At 47.0% G+C, this 18,963-nt stretch overlaps 1 protein-coding gene across 1 annotated transcript; it reads right to left on the minus strand.

Annotated features, from left to right (window-relative positions):
* Positions 1–300: 300 nt before the first annotated feature.
* Positions 301–8,077, minus strand: LOC108928984 (tumor necrosis factor ligand superfamily member 11-like). Its single transcript, XM_018743241.1, has 4 exons — positions 7,854–8,077; positions 4,642–4,689; positions 1,714–1,852; positions 301–954 (listed from the first exon to the last, which is right to left on the minus strand). Exons 1-4 carry the CDS (start codon positions 8,049–8,051, stop codon positions 527–529), a joined length of 813 nt encoding a protein of 270 aa, XP_018598757.1. The 5' UTR covers positions 8,052–8,077; the 3' UTR covers positions 301–526.
* Between the last annotated feature and the right edge of the window lie 10,886 nt (positions 8,078–18,963).

Below are 18,963 nucleotides of genomic sequence, written 5' to 3' on the forward strand. Positions count from 1 at the left end.
AATTATGCGTGATTGTTTAAATTGTAAAAAACTATATGTAACAATTTTCACAAAAGCTAAATAACATATATGCAGTATTACAAAAACACTTATCAAGGTTAAGAAAAAAAAAAACACATAATAGGAATTTCAAAAGAGCTCACCAACATACATTACAAGGCAATATTTTAAATCAAGTGGCAGACATTTAACTGTCAAGTCACACTGGAATAGCCATGAAAATTTGCAAATCTGCAAAACTACTTTAAAATGATTTGCATTGCAATTTCAATGAAACTCACTTTTAATGGATAATGGGCGGAAAATTGCAAATGGCTTATTGGGATTAGGTGGAATTACATCTTAAGGATGTTTGTGACATTTCTAAAAACTCTGCACATTCTCAGCATCATAACAGACACCATGGATATATAATAACAGTCAGTACTTTTGCAAAACAAGTGCTCAGTGGTTCTTATTCATTTTGAGAATGTTCACAAGATCGGATCGTACGCTCAGCCACGGTCAGTAGGAAGGAAAGCACTTTTCAGTTGCTTATCTTGAAAGCTCCAAAATAACTCCCTTCAGGGTCCGGATCCAAGAGCCACGAGTTGGACACTTTGACAAAGAGGCCGTCGCCCTCCTTCAGCGTGAAGATGCCGCTCTGCTGCTCACAGTACATATTGTAAAAATGGTTCTTCCAGCGTTTGGTGCTGCCGCTCTTCATGAGCACGATGGGCTTGATGGTGTTCTGCGTGTGTTTCTCGTGGTAGATGTATTGGATGAGCTGCGTGCTGCCGTCCTGGAGGTATTCGGATGACGTGTTAGACTCCTCGTAGTAGCGGAAGCACGTCTTGGCGTACACGGAATAGAGTCCCGCCTCCTCGATGAGCAGGCGTCCGTCATGGTACCTCATTTTCTGCAGGTGCCCGTGAGATTCCTTCCACTGTATCATGGTGACCTCGATCTCTCCCTCTGCAAACGCAGCCGCAGACACAACTACATTTAAACATGTGTCAGGAGACAGGATGCCTGCACCGTGGTACAAAGGGGACTTCTCACTAATACAGTCTACTTTCATACTTTACTACTGTACAGAGCAATAAAACATATGCTTTTTGTTTTTTCCCCCCACACTGGATCTAATGAGCTTATCCCGAGTCAAGGACACAGTAGTTATGACGAAGGTCGAAAAAGACTTTTTTCCACACTTCTACGTTTCACACTTATTCTCCAGTTGGACCAGCATCACCGCAAAGTAAAAGCAGAAGACTCTCCCCATAATCCCCCTGCCCTTCAACAGTGAATATACAGATATATGATACCACACGAGAGAGCAGTAAAGGCCTCAGCAGGGACAGGGATTTGAATCTCTGCTATGCAACACTATCTGGTGACTATACCCAAGAATAACAAATTGACTCATGTTCCTCGAAGGCGATGTGCTGTGGTTCCTTGCCAGGTGTTCCTTACAGTGACACCTACAGTCATCTGGGCATGGGGACAATTGGGTGAACGGCCCTCTCCTAGAAGAGCCACATGAGGCCAGTGTGACCAGTGAGGCCTCCAACACACAGAATTAAAAAGGTGCGGCCGGCCTGCATCATGAACATGGGTTTGTTTATCTCTCCTGTGGTGAAGGCAGGTGTCGTGTTTTAAGGACGAGAAGTAAGATCTACATAACCAGTAGAAAAGGCAGTGAAGAACCGAGTAGTAAAGAGCTGGCTGACTTACTCTTGACGTAGTTGATGGGCACCATAATGGGCAGGTGGGCTGATGGTACAGGTTCCCTCTGGTGCTTCTGACACTTCGCCCTGTCCCTCTTCCGAGGGTCCCTAAGGGCATCGGCACGGATCGGTCCGGACTGAATATCCTGCGGGGGCAAAAAGACAGCGTGCTTCTGGTCATTGCCCCATATAGTATGTATGTATGGAGTCATAAAGTATGTACATAAACTACAGTTGTACATAAAGTTAATAATCATTAAAGAAAATATTATTAAAAACTATTTTCTTCTTGCTGATTTTTGCCAAATGTTCCTATTTAAAAGGTAGAGCTTGAATTCGACGAAACAAAGACCAAAATGCAGTTTTAGATCAGGTTTTACATTTAAAATACATTATATGTGACATCAATAATATGTTTATGGCACAAATAAGTTGCAGCATTATTTACTTATGCCATTGTAAACTAACAGTTATAATGCAGCTCAAACATGCAAGCATTAAAATGTATGCAGAAGTGCTTCCACTGCTGAAATTGGAGATTTAATTTCTTCTACCCTTTACTATGCTAAAACTGCACCATTATGAAACCATAAAGGGAGTTGTGTGGAGTGAAGAAAAACACAAACAAGAGAAACCAATCTTTGCGCAAACACAGGTAAACACATACTTTGAATGGGTGTTGTAAAAAAAATATCCAGAAAAAAAACCTGGCGCTCCTGCAGCACATATCAAGAGGAGCATTATGCGGGTTCTATATTTATTCATAACGCAGGTGAAGGCATGTTGTAGAGAACTGCGCAGGGCTGGCAGCCTTGAATTAGCACAGGCCCTCTTCCACAAACGATTTTGAAATTAGAACAGACAAACAAGTCTGGCTACAAAGGAACGACAGCACGACGGTGAGCCGCCTGTGGTCCGACTCCCTCGGTCACTTTCCAGAACAGGAGTGACAGAAGTAAAACTGCCAACTATGTGTGACCCTTGAATACAGTAACATGAAGGTGAACTTTTTTCGGTTTTGCTCTTTCATGTGGGTGGGGGGGGGGCTGTGCTGAGCATTATGAGCTGGCAGCATACACAGGATGTTCAATGATTCGACTTGTGATATTAAAATCTCATAAACGTATAAAGCATTTGGCTCAGTACCTGTTTAAATAAATACGGTACAATGGTAAAACAATGCAAGGGAAAAAAAAAAAAAAAAAAACATACCGGCGACATTTATGTATTCGTATGGATAAAATTTATAAATCTTTATCCTACAAATAGACCTGACTGCTTTATATAACTTTTACTGAGGAGAGTAACAGTTCTTTTGTGACATCAAGTAGTTTATGGCATCGGGGGGCATTGTGGTAAAAGCTGTCATGTTCCAATAAAAAGAGCAATGTTTGAAACCCCTTCCCTGTCGTAGTGCATTTGAACAAAAACACTAACCCTGAACTGAAACAGTATAACATAATAAGCTATATGAATGCGTCAGTTAAGTAGCTTATTAACCAGCTTTGGAGAAAAGGAACAATAACAATAGAACAGCTGGTAATGTAGTGGTTAGAGCTACTGCCTTTGGACCTAAAACTTGCAGGTTCAACCCCACCTCTGGCTGTAGTACCCTTGAACAAGGTACTTACCCTCAATTGCTCCAGGAAATTCACCCTGCTGTATAAATGGGTAAATAATTGTAACCTTGACATTGTGAGCTGCTTTGGAGAAAAGCATCAGCTAAATAAATAAATGTAATAATAATCAAGACCTTTGAATATTCTGAAAGACTAACATTTCTTGTGTCTAAACACTGACTCATAGTCATGATTCCATGAGACTGACAGTAAACTGAACACTCCCTACACAGAAACTGGATGTGTCGTACAGAAAGCGACTGTAGAGTCCAGTCCCGGAGTCTCAGACGGGAAAATCCAGGTGAATTGCAGCGATGCCCTCGGACGACCTCCTGGCGAGCACAAGGCCCTGTCCAAGCCACTGATGAAGAGATGCTGGCATCACCCTATGCGCACATAGTTTCCTCAACAGCATACAAACGCAGGGGAGTCTTTGTGTTTAGCACAGCAGGCTAATCGTAGGTCCCGTCACTCTTTATGAGCAGTTGGACAATAAATACTATGACCACACTGCTTACACTAATAATGAGTGAGGCTCTCCCCACATATTACACCATAGCAGTTTAGAAAAATATTCAGCAAAGCTGAGATACAAAATTATCATAAAATGTGCTTTCTTGGCCCCCAGAGGGAAAAAAAAAAGCATGGCTTTTACATGTGATTATTAGTTATACATTTAGCTGATGCTTTTCTCCAAAGTCCAAAGCGATTTGTAGGGGTTGGTTTACATACACTAAAATACTTAAAATTATTTACCCATTTATACAGCTGCATAAATATTACTGTATCATGGTAAGTACCTTGATCAAGGGTATTACAGCACGGGTGGGGATTCAAACCTGCTTCTTTTAAGTGTGAAGTGAGGGTGCTGGGGGGGTGCAGTGCCGCAGTGGGTTTGGCCAGGTCCTGCTCTCCAGTGGGCCTGGGGTTCGAGTCCCGCTCGGGTGCCCTGCAGCGGACTGGCGTCTTGTCCTGGGTATGTCCCCACCCCCTCCAGCCTTGTGCCCTGCATTGCTGGGTTAGGCTCCAGCTCCCCACGTGGGACAAGCGGTTTCAGAAAGTAAGTGTGTGTGTGTGTGTGTGTGTGTGTGTGATGGTTCTGTCCACTATGCTACCTGCAGCCCCCATTATTTCATTGTTCAGCCACATTACATTATTCCACTAATTTAAGAAGAATTATGTTTCATTTCTTAAGTTTTATCCAAAAAAGTGTGCTTACTGGAACCTGAAATCATTTTTTAATCATTTTTGTAAGTGATGCAATAGAGGTGAAAAATGAACCGTGATGCACAGGGTGCCGCTCAGTTTTCACTCACCTCCACTGCTGTCTGCTGGATGGAAGAGTAGTCTGCTGAGAAGTCTACCTGAAAAGAGGAACACAAAGGCCGTGAGGAGCTCAAACGCCACACCGAAAACTCATCACACACGACACATCACATCCCGAGCAAACCATTCGCGGACCTGGCGCTCTGGCCGTCCTGAACGCAAATACACACGTATTCAAGAACCGCATAATGCAGCATCACAGGGTCATTTTTAGCCTAAGTTGTTGAATTCTTTGGAAAGCATTTTAAATGGAAAGCATCTGATAAGCGGTGGTGCGGTGGGCTTGGCCAGGTCCTGGTCTCTGGGGGGTCTGGGGTTCAAGTCCCACTTGGGGTGCCTTGTGATGGACTGGAGCCCCATCCTGGGTGTGTCCCTTCCCTCTCCAGCCTTACGCCCTGTGTTGCCGGAATAAGCTCTGGCTTGCCGTGACCCTGCTGGGGACAAGCTGCTTCAGCCAGTGTGTATGTGCATCTCATGAGAAAACTGATGATGACTAAAGACGATGCTCTGGACAGCATCCTCCAGCTCTTTAAGCCGAATTTGTCCCCTCCTGCCCAACATTTGTGTATACTGTAACTCCAGTGAGCGCAACTGCAGATATGCAGGTAGACGCAGTATTGTACACACCGACTTCTCCTCTGTGTAATAGAGGAAGGGATGGCTGGTAGTCTAGTGGTTAGAACAATTGCCTTTGGACTTCAAGGTTTGAGCCTCTCCTCCAGCTGTAGTACCCTTGAGCAAGGTACTCACCCTAAATTACTCCACTAACATCACCCAGCTGTATAAATAGGTAAATAAGTGTAAAGTAGCTTAACATTATAAGGTGCTTTGCAGAAACCCATCAGGTAAATGAGAAAATGTAATGTAACAGATGATGCACACATTCTCCAGCTGTTCAGTATTCACTCCCAGCTTTCTGAACCCTTGCTCAAAGTACTTGACTCGAAATGCTTTGAGCATCTGTGTGAAACTCTACTTGTGCTAGAAAAAGGTGTGTGTCACACACCTGGAAGAAGAACATTGCAGCATGTTAATTAAAAGGGATCTGCTGGTGGATATTTGCATGAACATGGAAATACATTTCTCCACCATGAGTCAAAGTCACCGACTACGGCGGTTCTGACGTAACGACTTTAATAGCGGCTTTGGCTCTTTCGGAAGAAATTCTGCCCATGTCCACATCCGAAGACAATCCCAGGCTTGTGCCAGAGAGACTCGTCTCCCTCGTTTCCCGCGTCCGGGCCTTGGACGGCCCCGCAGGATTTAACAAGCGTGCGACAAACGCTGCTTTGTTTACGCCAGAGCGCCGCTAGACCAAATACTATTATTCTTCACTTCATTCAGAATTCCCATGAGGAAAGCTGGATTTCATTATAACCGAAGGCTGCTGTCTGTGCCGTTTCTCCAAATAACCTTATTATTAGCATTTTCTTTCATTTCAGGCCAGCCCAGCTGTCTCCAAAGTCCACCAGCAGCACCACACGAGCGAGAACAAAAGGTAGTACAATCTTTATAAATGCATTTTTTTAAAACTGTAATACCAATCATTATTAACTATGGTGAAAATGTATCTGGTATTTATTATCTGCAATAAATATGTATTTGCTGCAGACATATCAAGAGGGACAGGGGGACTGCCCCCCCACCCTCCAATGCTGAAGCCAGCTTTAAATTGCCCTCCCAATGTCTGCGTGTAACTGCACTGAGTAATATTTCAATTTTTTCTAAAAATAATACTTCTAATTTTCGGGGTTTTTCTTCCGGCCCAATATACCTGACCGCCAATAGCATAATTACAGATTACAACAAAACGCGCCCGATCGGTATTATTATTTGCAACGAAATGAATTTGGTTACTTAATATTCTAATTCTGGTTCGGATATGACATGATGATACGAGTCGTAGCGAGAACGTATTTGCCAGGTCACCAAGGAAAGGGGGCATTTTTTTTGCAGGCATTTTACAGGCATTTACTCCGTTTTTATGTCCCCCAGCAGCAGCAGTGAGATGAGCTCCATTCCCTGGTGCTGTAAACACATTCCTCCCTCCTCGAGTGCGGTACATCGCACAGTGTAAATATTACCATGAGAGGTGCACGCATCCCCTCGCGGGGCGCCGACACACAGGACGCTGGCGGACACGCGGAGCGTCGCGCGGCGCTGAGGGAGCTGCAGGCGCGCGCTGTGCGCGAACCGGTCCCGCGCGCCTCCGCCCGCACGCGCGCGACCCAAAGCGGCACATAAAAATGCTGAGAGAAAAGTCACACGCAGAGTGCTCGTGAAATGCCCTTTTTTTGGTCCCTGGGGGGAAAATATTCGACTCGACTGTTACACAACATTCACATTGTTTATTTATGCTTATCCTACGTAATAATAAAATGCCAAAAAAGGATGTGTTTGTGAATAACGTTTCTGACTAAGAAACCGCGTGAGCTTTGTTAAGGCTTAAGCCCTGTCCTCCCGGTGCCTCGTGAGACCCCCCCGCCGCCGCGAGCCGTTACCCCCATACCCCGTCAGCATCCCGATCGGATCTACCCAGCTTAGTTCGTCCGACAGTGGGAAGGTACTGTAGCTGAGTTTTTTTTTACTAGCTTTATGAATAATTACTACTCGCTTATCACCTTTATATGCGTGATAATTTCAAGTTTGACAACATTCCGTGAAGTTTATACATCCCGGTCATAGCGCGATATCCGACTTAGTCACTTACAGTTACCGCCCCTCCGAACGCCACACGAACACGCGTGTCCTTTTCAAAACTTTTCGAAACCCTCTCGCCGCAAATCAAACGCGCCCCTGTGAAGGGGAGCCCGCGCGAGGGGATCGGAGTAGAGCGGCTCTCCCGACCCGTGAGGGGAGAAAGCCTGAAAGGGAGCGCGCGCAAACCGCGCGCTGCTGCTGGGTCGCGCATCTGGGCAGAAGCGCGAGACGACGCGCCCAGGGGGGTTCGAGCGCGGTTCGGCGAGCGGTTCGGCGAGCGGTTCCGCTACGGAGTCTCTCAGCGCGCGTTCAAGCGGAGCTGCTTCGTTCCAGAAATCAAATAATTCACTTCGAAGTACGCGGGAGCAGATGCGCGCAGAGCTCTCGCGCAACACATTTCATTATTACGTTCTTGAGAATAATTCAAACGAATAAGTGTCCGAACGCCGGGAGCAATATAAACTTAGCGCCAGAAACTTCTTGAACATGATTTTGCACTCACCTCGTGCAGGTATCCCGTGAGGTGCAGCAGTATGGCCACGCTGGACGCCACCTGCAGCAGCCCCATGATCGCGAGCGCGCCGAGCACGAGCGCCCTGCAGGTGGGTCCGGGACCCGGGCCCGCGTGCGTGCGCACGTGGTCGCCCTCCATGTCAGAGCGGTGCTCGTGCAGGTAGGGGCGGTAATCGGCGGACGCCATCGCGGACCCTAGTAGATGCGGACGGTGCGGCGGATGGAGGGAAGGAAGCGGAGCGAGCGAGGAGCGGGCATATAAATAAAGAGTGGGAGGGCGGTGAGAGAGGGAGCGCGCGCTTGTGCTCGTGTGTGTGTGTGTGTGTGTGTGTGTGTGTGTGTGTGTGTGTGAGACACAGAGAGAGGGGGAATTTCAAACTACAGGTTAGACTGGATGGACAGAAGATCCCAAACCCGACAGGGGGAGCAGTGCCAGGTGCTATAGTATAAATCAGGCCAGGTGAAAAATCAAAATATATTTTACATTACATTCCACAGTCTATGGGGTGGGGGGGAAGAATTATCAGTGTGTCTGTCCTGCAGCAGAAAAGTCAGAATTCTTGAAAAAATAAACAATAAACAAACCAACAAGCTTCTATTTACAGTAAGTCATTCTGATGGTGTGTCATTAACCAGTGCATATTAATGAGCACCTTTACAATGAGCAGGATTGGAACTGGTTTCCATCTGGCACGTAACAACTTGTCAGGTCTTGGGGGCAAAAAAATATGGCTAATCAGTAGCCCTTCACAGAGTTCCACAGACCCCCAGTCACACCTATGGTCTACACACACACACACACACGCCGTCTAAAACCGCTTCTCCCAAGCGGGGTCGCGGTGAACCGGAGCTCAACCCGGCAACACGGGGCGTAAGGCCGGAGGGGGAGGGAACACACCACGGAAGGGATGCCAGTCCGTCGCAGGGCACCCCAAGCAGGACTCGAACCCCAGACCCATTGGAGAGCAGGACCCGGTCAAACCCGCCGCGCCACCGCACCCCCCCATGGTCTACATAGTTATTAATAAATTTCTTTAAACTGTCATGTGGCCCTTCTGACAGTTTCTCTATTGAGCGATACTGAGAGAGGAGTGATGGTCACATGACTCCTGGGCTCGGGGTTCCACATCTGACCCAGTCTGCGTGCAGTTTGCGTGTTCTTCTCATGTCTGCAAAAATCTCGCCTGGGCGCTCTGGTTTCATCACACAGTCCAATGGCATGTTTCCCGTGAACTGGTGAGGGTGAGCGATTACAACCGAGCTGTGCAATCAGTGTTAGTCATGAGGTTTTTAAACGTACTCATTGTCTTTGCCAACTTATCTAAAATGTCTGATGGTCTAGTGGCGTGTTGACAATAACTGGGTTTACATTCACTCAGCAGAGATAACTGGATGTACAGGGCAGGGTCCCAGTGGTCCAGAGCCTATTCCAGAAGTATAGGCAATGAGGCAGGGCGCACAAAGGACAGAAAGCGACTCCATTGCAGGGTGCTCACATACACTAAGGACAACAACTGACCTGAAGCGCTTCCCTTTGGACTGAGGGAGGAAACCAGAGCACCCAGAGGAAACCCATAGAAACTGTTTTCAGTCACCACTGTCTTGGGAAAACATACAACAATCCCTAAGATTCTGCTTTTCGGCCCGAAATAAAATGAAGTTCATTTCACTTTTACAGCACCAAAGTGAACGGTGTTCACATTTAAAGTATTACAATATTCCCATTTTGTCAATTAATTTAGTAATTTTCCTTTATTTTTCCTTTACTGTATGTTCAGTGACCTTTAAGCGTAATTGCAGGAACAGCTTTTGGTGAGGAATACAAAATTATTTACTGTTTTAAGGAAATTCCACATTCCAAGAGCCAGTTTCTGTGGTGAGGGGCTGCGACGCCACCCTGCCCACTCCTGCCGCCTGATACACATTGCACCCAACCCCCATGTTGGACCTTGCGGGTGGCGGGCGCACATGGCGCCCCCCCGTTGCCTTTTCGGTCTGAGCCTGGCCGGGTTACGTGGGCTGCCTGACCATCAGGTGCTCGCCTAGGAACGCCACCCCCAGGCCTGGCTCCGGGGGTAGGTCCTGGTGACCCTATTCCGAGCAGGGTAAACGTTCTCTTGTTTACTTTTTTCCACGGAGGTTTTTGGATCATGTTAGTCTGGATCTTCACTCCAGACCTGTTCGTCTTGGGAGACCCTACCAGGAGCATACTGCTCCCGATGACATAGCTCTGGAGATCCCTAGATCACGCAAGCCCTTCTTCCACGCCAAGGCCCCGATCCAGGAAGGGATATCGACAGGATATCAAGGCGCAGTCGAGGCCAGGAGGGCATTCTGCGTGGGAGTCGGAAGGTGACGTCTCTGCTTTTTGCAGATGATGTTGTCCTTTTGGCACCGTCACATGGCTGCCTCCAACGCGCACTGGAACGGTTTGCAGCCGAGTGTGAAGCGGTTGGGATGAGGATCAGCACCTCAAAGTCTGAGTCCATGGTTCTCTCACGGAAAAGGATGGCATGCCCCTTCCAGGTTAGGGGAGAGAATTTGCCCCAGGTGGAGGAGTTCAAGTATCTTGGGGTCTTGTTCACGAGTGAGGGGAGAAGGGAACGTGAGATCGGCCGCAGACTGGGAGCAGCGGCAGCAGTAATGCGATTGTTGTACCGGACTGTAGTGGAGAAGGGGGAGCTGAACCATAAGGCAAAGGTCTACGTCCCTACCCTCACCTGTGGTCATGAACTCTGAGTAATGACCAAAAGAATAAGATCGTGGATACAAGGGGCTGAAATGAGTTTTCTCCGCAGGGTGTTGGGACTCACTGTCCGTGATCTGGTGAGGAGTTCGGACATCCGGGAGGAACTCGGAGTAGAGCCGCTACTCCTCCACATTGAGAGGAGCCGGTTGAGGTGGTTCGGGCATCTCGTAAGGATGCCCCCTGGGCGCCTCCCTTTGGAGGTACACCAGGCACGGCCAACCGGGACGAAGCCCCGAGGTCGGCCCAGGACCCGCCGGAGGGATTATATCTCACAGTTGGCCTGGGAAAGGCTGGGGATCCCCCAGGCTGAGCTGGAGGAAGTTATGGGGGACAGGGGCGGCTGGGCCTCTCTGCTCTCTCTGATGCCACTGTGACCCTACTAGGACAAGCGGGAAAGAAGATGGATGGATGGATGGATGATGGTTTTAAGATAATTCATTAGTTTCTGGAATAGCGCAGTCAGTAAGTTCTAAGACTGGCCTCTGTGTGCCGCTGTTACATTGTGGCCAGACTATGCTTCATGACAGTTTGAGGTGCTTTGGAAGCCTGAAATAGTCCTGGTATCTGATGTATATGGAGTTCCACGGATAAGAGCGTGTCGGATTGGTTAATGGGCAGAAAATGGCAAATCCAGAACCTGGCAGATACAGCAAGTGTCTTTGGGGTGGGGGGTTAGGTGGATAAAGAGAAAAAGAATAACATTAGGAAACTTCAGGTGATGGTGCCCTGGACCAAAACCAGGAGAACAATGAGCTCGACCTGAGCCGTACTGAGGATCACCGTGACGGTTTTCAGTGCAAGACCGGGATTAGGCGCTTCAGACACACCGTGAATCTGTGTCGGTCTTTGAGCCCCCGCCACCCAGTCGCTGTCAACGTGTTGTCGAAATAAAAAAAAAAAAAAATGTAATCATTTACTTTCAAATAATAACTTACCGTCGGTAGAGACGTTTACCCTGGTGGGTGAATTTTTCAAATTCCAAATAAATCAGTTGTTGCCAGATGAGCAAATACGAGGAACTTGGCTTAGTGGAACGACTCCTAACCATGAAACCACCGCTGCACTAACACCATCTAACACACAATCACCACGTGCTCTTTGCAAAACCACACTTGTTATTTTGGTTATGTGTCCTGCTATACTTGAGCTTTAATAGTTTTCACTTTCGATAAAACCGGCAATTCCGGCTCCAATCGCCTGCCTTCCTTGCCGGAGAAGAGGGCAGGACCGGGCAGGAGGGAAGGGTTCGAAGCAGGAGGATACTCTCGCTGACCCGCCGCACTCGGCTCGGAATCGCGTTGGGCCTCGGGTCGCGGCCGTACCGTGAGAACCCGTGTTTGCCCTGTAGGCTCACGGTCTGTTTTCCGCAGAGCTCAGGAGCGCGGGCCGCAGGCGGGCGGGCGGGCCTTGGAGGTATTTATACTCTTTGTTTTGCCATGTGAGCCCGAGCGGGGAGGGAGACGGGGCAAAAACCGACCGCCGCGCCGCGCCGCGCCAAAACCATGCAGCTGCCGGGAGCGGGGCTGCCGAAACCACTGACAGGCACTTTCTCGACGCAGAGCCGGCTGCCAGGGTGCGTCGTTAGACGGTCAGAGCTGTGCCATGTGCACCGAGCGCTCCCTGTCAGAGTCAGCGCCGTTCCACCAAGTGCGGAGTCATCGTGAGGACGACGTTGTGTTCCGATTTTTTTTTTTTTTTTTTTTTAACTCTCAAATTCGGTACGCTTTTAGGCTTTGTATTCACGGGACGTTTAGGAACGGATAAAACCCGAAACATCTTTTCTTTTTTTTTTTTTTTCCTTAAATTCACAATCAGCAGCATGTCGGTTTTTGTGTTATACTCTGACTCCGCAGGAAACAAAGTTTCCCATGGGTCGTAACTGCAGCGTTTGCTAAATCGCACGAAAGAGAAATAAGATGGATTTTAGGATGGTCGCCCCTGCACGCGGATGGAACGGGAGCAGCGAAAGAGGCCTTTGCCCCCTTTTTCCTGTTTTCTCTCTTTTTGCAGCTTTTTCGCATTAGGGCTTCTTGTCAGGTCATGAAGTTTATCGAAAGGGAAAAAAAAATGCTACCGTGGTGGAGGAGTGGGACAAAATTGCTCCACAGTGATGTGACACGAGCGAACAGCTACAGGAAGCGTTTAGTTGCGGTCATTGCAGCGAAAGGTGACGCAACCGGTAAATGACTGAAGGGAAATTGCGCGCTTCGTTATCGTCCATACCAGGAAAATGATGTAAAAGCAATACCGATGTCGCCTTTCCTCTCAGCCTCCGTTTAAATACTACTGAAACTGACAAAAAGATTTGATGTTTAATGAAAAAAGCCGCAAAAATATAGAGAGCCTGGAGCAAACGCTTTTTCACAGCACTAAGAGCCGTTTTCTGCCACTTCGCAGTGGAGATAATCGGTACGCAAAAGTAAAACGAAGTCAAAATTTTAGGTGCGGTCGTGACAGTTTGCTGTCTTTTTCCGCTCTTCCGAAGTAACCTGCGACAAAACGCGTCCTTTGGCGTGTCGATGAAAGTTACACTGTTGGAAAAGTTAGAAAGTTTCGTAGAAACAACACGGAAAGTTATACTGTTGCTCGTAGGTAAATAAATAAATATCAATACAAAGGATAATCTCTCAATAAAAATTATGGCATAAATAATACATCACGCGGCGAGGCTCACCAGGACCAGCGACTAGAATGAAGTGAGAATAATAATATAAATGAGATGATTTTAAAGGAAGGGGGTGCGGTGGCGCATTGGGTTGGACCACAGTCCTGCTTTCCGGTGGGTCTGGGGTTCGAGTCCCGCTTGGGGTGCCTTGCGACGGACTGGCGTCCCGTCCTGGGTGTGTTCCCTCCCCCTCCGGCCTTATGCCCTGTGTTACCGGGTAGGCTCCGGTTCCCCGTGACCCTGTATGGGACAAGTGGTTCTGACAGTGTGTGAGTGTGTGATTTTAAAGGAACGCTAATGAGGCGAAACAACGGCACCAGCATCTTCCGAAATGTGAAAGAGAGCGACCGACAGGACGCTGCATCTGTTTCTCCCGAATTCCCACATCCTGTGTGGGATCAGATTCCCTGCGATTCTCCCTCCACACACACACACACACGGGAACGATGGGAGCGCAGGCCCGCGTGAGCGTCGCTCCCCGTGGCAAGGCCGCCTTTTCAAGTGTGCGCGGCAGCCGGGATGTTTACTCTTCCCGCTGTTTGCTTCGACCTGACTCGGCACTCGGAGGAGTCTGCGGCTTCCACAAAGGGGCAGATTTCAAAGATAATTTGAAAAATAAATACCCGAGTAGGGATATTCCAGGTTATTACACAGATCTGGTTACAGTTTGCAAGCGGGTTAGTTTGGGTGAACCAAGTGGAGATTATTATTAGGAAGGATATGGTGATCGGTCCTTGGGCAAAGCAGAATTATTTTATTAAATTGAATTAAATGCATCGGTGCTGGCCGGGGCGAGCATAATGTTGCATTATATTTATTCGTCGTTGAACAAGCTCCAAGAACGTAGAGGCCGCAGAAATACCTGCACGAACACAGACCGCAGAGATTCGGGTTAATTAATGTGACAGTCAGAGAGGAAGAATGCGTTGCCCTTTCAATAACCCCCCATTTCGAGACCACAACCATATGGCGCATATCTTAAGTCTCAGACTATAGGATGACATAATATGGTAAATCACTTTCTCTCACATGTACGTATTTACTCTGTAAACACGACGGGGTTTTGCAGGCCTGACGATCTTTGACGTATTTCTTTTTTTAAATTATTAATTCTGCAGAATTCTTCGCGAAAGCTTCGTATCGCGTTACGCTCCTACTCGCATCATTCGCCCACGTGAAGAGCCGGGTAATTTTTACCGGGGATGTTCGTGCTAGGTACCTTGCTCCTGTTGTGAGCATGCAAGTGCCGTACTTTCATGTGTCATTTCCTTTCTGAAACCTTGTGTTAATCGAGAAAGAAATGAAATACAGCGTAGCACTCGAACCTTCTGAATTATTACCATGGTACACCATATAATATGGCATATTGTAACGAGATGGAGAAAACTGATAACTTTATAACTTATTACTGCTAACATGATGAGCGAGTTTATCTTGTTTCTTTGGAAATCTTTCTCCTTATTCATGCGCTCAAGGGTGCGACAGCAGGAATTGGGATTTGAACCTGGGTCCTTCGGGTGCGAGACAGCTCCCCAACCGCTACGCCCCCTGCTGCCCATTTTACGCACAGCTCCGGACGTTGCGGAGGCATTCGAGCTCCGTCTCCCGGTTGCCGTCTCCAGCTACGGCTCTTGGCCTCTTTGCAAGTTCGAAGTTCACCCGTGCCCGGCACGGATCTCCGTCCACTTTTTCCCCAAACTGTACGTACGCCACAGATATTATCATCAATCGGTAACTCAAACAAACCAAGAAAAGCAGCCACCAGGGAGGCTTCCTTTTATTGAGTGTTTTTTCTTCCCAAAATGAAGCATGTTTACTGTATTATAATAGCTCCACTGTATGACTTCAGGGTGGACGGATGCCAAGGATAATGCGTTGTTTGTTGTGGTTCACCATTTCAGCTGAAACATCAGCGAAGAGGCCGCGTGGCCTCTAATTACACTCGCTGAAGGAGCCGTCTTAGCGTGTGTGCGCTCACTTCCATGGTGCTCAATCTGTATTTAACTGCATGGACTGCGGCCTGTCCACAACTTCTAAACATACAGTGTGGCACCACTTTACAAGCCTGTTCTGCTTCATCCCCCTTAATCCACACAGTTGCCTCGTTTTTTTTTTTTTTTTTTTTTAAATCGCCCTTTTGGGATAATTAAGGAAGCCTTCTTCAAACATAGTTAAATTCTTTTTTTTAATTCTTTCTTTTTTTTTTCTTGCTCCTCGTAATGAAGTAAAAAAATGGCCAGGCTGAGGATGTTTTAGAAATACACCCAAAATTATAGACCGGCTCCTCTACTTACAACCACGCCCGGAGCCGGAAGGTCCGTTCATAACTTGGTTTGTTTGTAACTCCAGAAATTATGCAAAACACAATGAAGCAGATGCAATTAAAAAATTTTTTAAAAAAAGGGAAAAGCTGAAAAAAGTATCTTTCAAAATTCATCTCTCACGAGAAGCCGGTACTCGTTGCTCCGCTTGTTTCATTTTAGGAGTTGGTGCATTAATTCCTTTGTCAGTGAAACTCGCCACATACATTATATCCCTACAGTAATAAGTTAATTTCCCAAATAAGGTTGAAATATTTAGCACCCAGTTTTAGGGGGTTACTATGTCACGACATCAGACACATAGAAGTAGAACAATCAGCTGAATCCAAGTGTCCCCTCTGGCAATATATGGTTGGTTAATTGAAAAGCATAACAATGACATCACCAACGAACACGAACAATTGAGGCAGGAAAGTATGTAGCAGCACAAAGAGGTGGGGTGAAGTCATAGCTTCTTCCAGTTATTTACCATTTAAAATCATGAGGGTAGATTACCTCTTTACTGTGATTCAGGGGTGAGATCATTAATAAAGCAGCACTTCTCCGCGGAGACGGGGACGTAAATGCTGCAGCCGTGGAGCAAACGTTCGAGTCGGAATCATGACTCCGGACGCATTATCAGCGATCCCTGAGAGAGCGGAAAGGAGCAGCGGTGATGGAAAAGGCCCGTTTCTTTAAATCGCTTCCATTCCAGGGGGGAAAGGGTGTGTTTTGTCCGTTGAGATGTGGTGTGTTGTAGAAAGCCCTTTGTTCCCTTTGTTCTGATTAGAGGTGTGATACACACTGCAGTGACTCATTTTCTCAAGCATGACCTTAACCGTCCGCAACCCGAACGGGGTCGCGCCCATCCACCACGAGTAGGTCCCAGCGGACGGAGATGATTTCCACTGAAGTCCTAAGGTTGGGGTTGGGGTCAGGACCCACGCGATGAGGGAGCGCGAGGCAGATGCAACCAGAATGTTGTCATGTTGTGTGTTAACCAGACACATCCTGGATACGGTCACTGGATACCGCGAATGCCCGAGGTGAGAACACGGTGCTGTCGTCGGAGCCGGAGACGAGCGGCTAATACGCTTAGCGGGAAGACGCTCGGGTTTCCTGTCTGCGGCGGTTCAGGACGAAATCCTCTGACCCAAAGGTTGCAGGTTCAAATTCCGGGGGAGGAATTTACAACGGCTGCTGTAAAGAGTGATACTCGGTGTGTTTCTGTTAATACCCATGAGGCTGATCTATCCCAGTTGCAATAAATTAGGGGAAAAAAAGCCATTAAAACGTAATGAAAAACAGAACCCGATCCTGCAGCTGATGCACGTGTTCAGTATGAATGAAACCTTATTTAAAAGACGATTTTGGCAGAAATAAGCACCGTGCGCAGGAAATGAGACGTTATTTCAGCTCCAACACCTTGTTTTCTTCACGAATTCCACGACAAGGTTCTCGTCTGCACAACAGCAGCAACGACGTGTTTTTTTCTTTCTTTTTTTTTTTAGAAATCATCCGAAAATGAAAAATTACAGCAAGTGCCGAAGCGAAGGGCGTCGTTTTCTAAACAGGTGTCATCCCTTGGCAAAGCGCGGGGGAGGCATCATCATCATCATCATCATCATCATCACCGCATCGGGTTAGAGGCACCGGGGCCTGTGTCCAGGCCCATGTGACGGGAGGACCCATCAGCCCGAGTTGGACTTGGGAAATGAGAATTAAAACATCAAAATAATAGAGCTGCCACAAACGGGCTTCTGTATTTCCCGCCCAGTAGGATTTATGGTCCTTCAAGTGTGGTCTTGTTTTCACTGCAGACAAAAGCAGAACATTATGAGCAACAACATATAATAGTATTTTCCCCGTTGCACTAATGAACCTGCTCATTGTTTCATCCGTGAGGAATCTCCCGCAGGCTCTGGGATATCACTCCCTGTTTCGAATTCTTCAGCATGTGCCCCGCGAACTGCCAATTACTCCTTTCTGCTCCTTTCTTCGCTGTCGTGTAAATACCTCGGATTTATTACACGCCAAAAAGTGGCTCCCACCAGTAACTATGTATAGCGCAAAAAAACATCTAATTAAAAGTCAACAATGACTCCCTTGTCAGCCCATCTATAGGAAAGGCTGCATTTTCTAGAGCTGATGAAATGTGGCCCAGACTTTGATAAAGCGATTCAGCAGTTTTAATGTAAGGGGATTTTATGTGTGTTGTTACAATGGCCGTTTCATCAATGGAGCAGCATGAAAGAGACGCTGGTTATCTGCAGGATCGCTTCCATGACATCACCGAGGATGCCTGTCGAAGAACGCGCCGACGGACGCTGAGAAAGTTAGCCGACGATGCGGTCGCGGCACAAAAACGAATTGTTCGTTTTTATGTTTCGTTTTTGTTCGTTTTTTGGGGTGGCACAGCATGTAGTGCTGTTGTCTCACAGAACTTGGGTGGTGTGAGAGGACATGGGTTCGATCCCTGCTCAGCCTGCGTGGAGTCTCCCCGCGTCTGTGCGGGTTTCTTCCGGGTGCTCTGGTTTCCTCCCACAGTCCAAAGACATGCTCTTCAGGTTCCCCCATAGTGTGCGAGTGACGGAGAGACTGTGTTCCACTGATGTATGGATGAGTGACCCAGTGTAAGTAGTGTATCTAGCAGTGTCACCTTGGCGAATAAGGGGTGTGGGCTGGTAACACTACATAGAGTTTGTTGGAAGTTGCTTTGGAAAAAAACATGCTAAATAAATAAATGTAATCTTGTGACAACATGACTCCCCCCCCCCCATTGAAATGGGAATGTAATATGAAAATTAGTAATACATTGCAAAGTGTTCACATGAAAAGCTTTATTTCTTGCAACAGCTTAAACAACAGCAAATATAGTGCTTTGACTTTGAGCTTAAAATCCACACACTATTTAGCAATATTGATGAGGGAACAAGTAGTGTACTCACTGTCATAACTTACATAAATAGTCAAATATCTCATTTGGCAAGATCATACAAAGAAGCAGGAAAAATAGAAGTCAGTATACTTGTTAGCCTGGTACAATGCGTGGTAGAATGAGAACAGCACTGCACAACGTACAAAATATTCCTTAAGCTATTGAGTCAGATCTCTAGAACACATTCAGCCTTAAATAACACAAAATAGCATTGGGTTAATTTTAAACATATAACTGTACACGAACGGTACACAAAATAAAGTGACAAAGTCGAGAGGCTGAACACGTGTGCCTCTGATCACATATACAATATGAGAACAAGACTACATTTTATTTCTGCTGGCGGAGGGGAAAAAAACTGTAGTTTTTTTCACATTTTTGTCTACTTTTGGCCATAACATGCTGCAGAATTATACAAGGAGTCGTGGCAGCTTTACTATGTCATTT

Source organism: Scleropages formosus, chromosome 12 (assembly GCF_900964775.1).
Source record: "Scleropages formosus chromosome 12, fSclFor1.1, whole genome shotgun sequence".
Lineage (NCBI taxonomy): Eukaryota > Metazoa > Chordata > Actinopteri > Osteoglossiformes > Osteoglossidae > Scleropages > Scleropages formosus.

Bases quoted from the DNA above. Each gene is read 5' to 3' on its own strand.
- LOC108928984 (XM_018743241.1), bottom strand. From the start codon at position 8,051: ATGGCGTCCGCCGATTACCGCCCCTACCTGCACGAGCACCGCTCTGAC. The intron at 4,690-7,853 runs GTGAGTGCAAAA...TCCTCTTTTCAG, and splicing joins TCACGGGATACCTGCACGAG to GTAGACTTCTCAGCAGACTA. The intron at 1,853-4,641 runs GTGAGTGAAAAC...TTGCCCCCGCAG, and splicing joins TCCAGCAGACAGCAGTGGAG to GATATTCAGTCCGGACCGAT.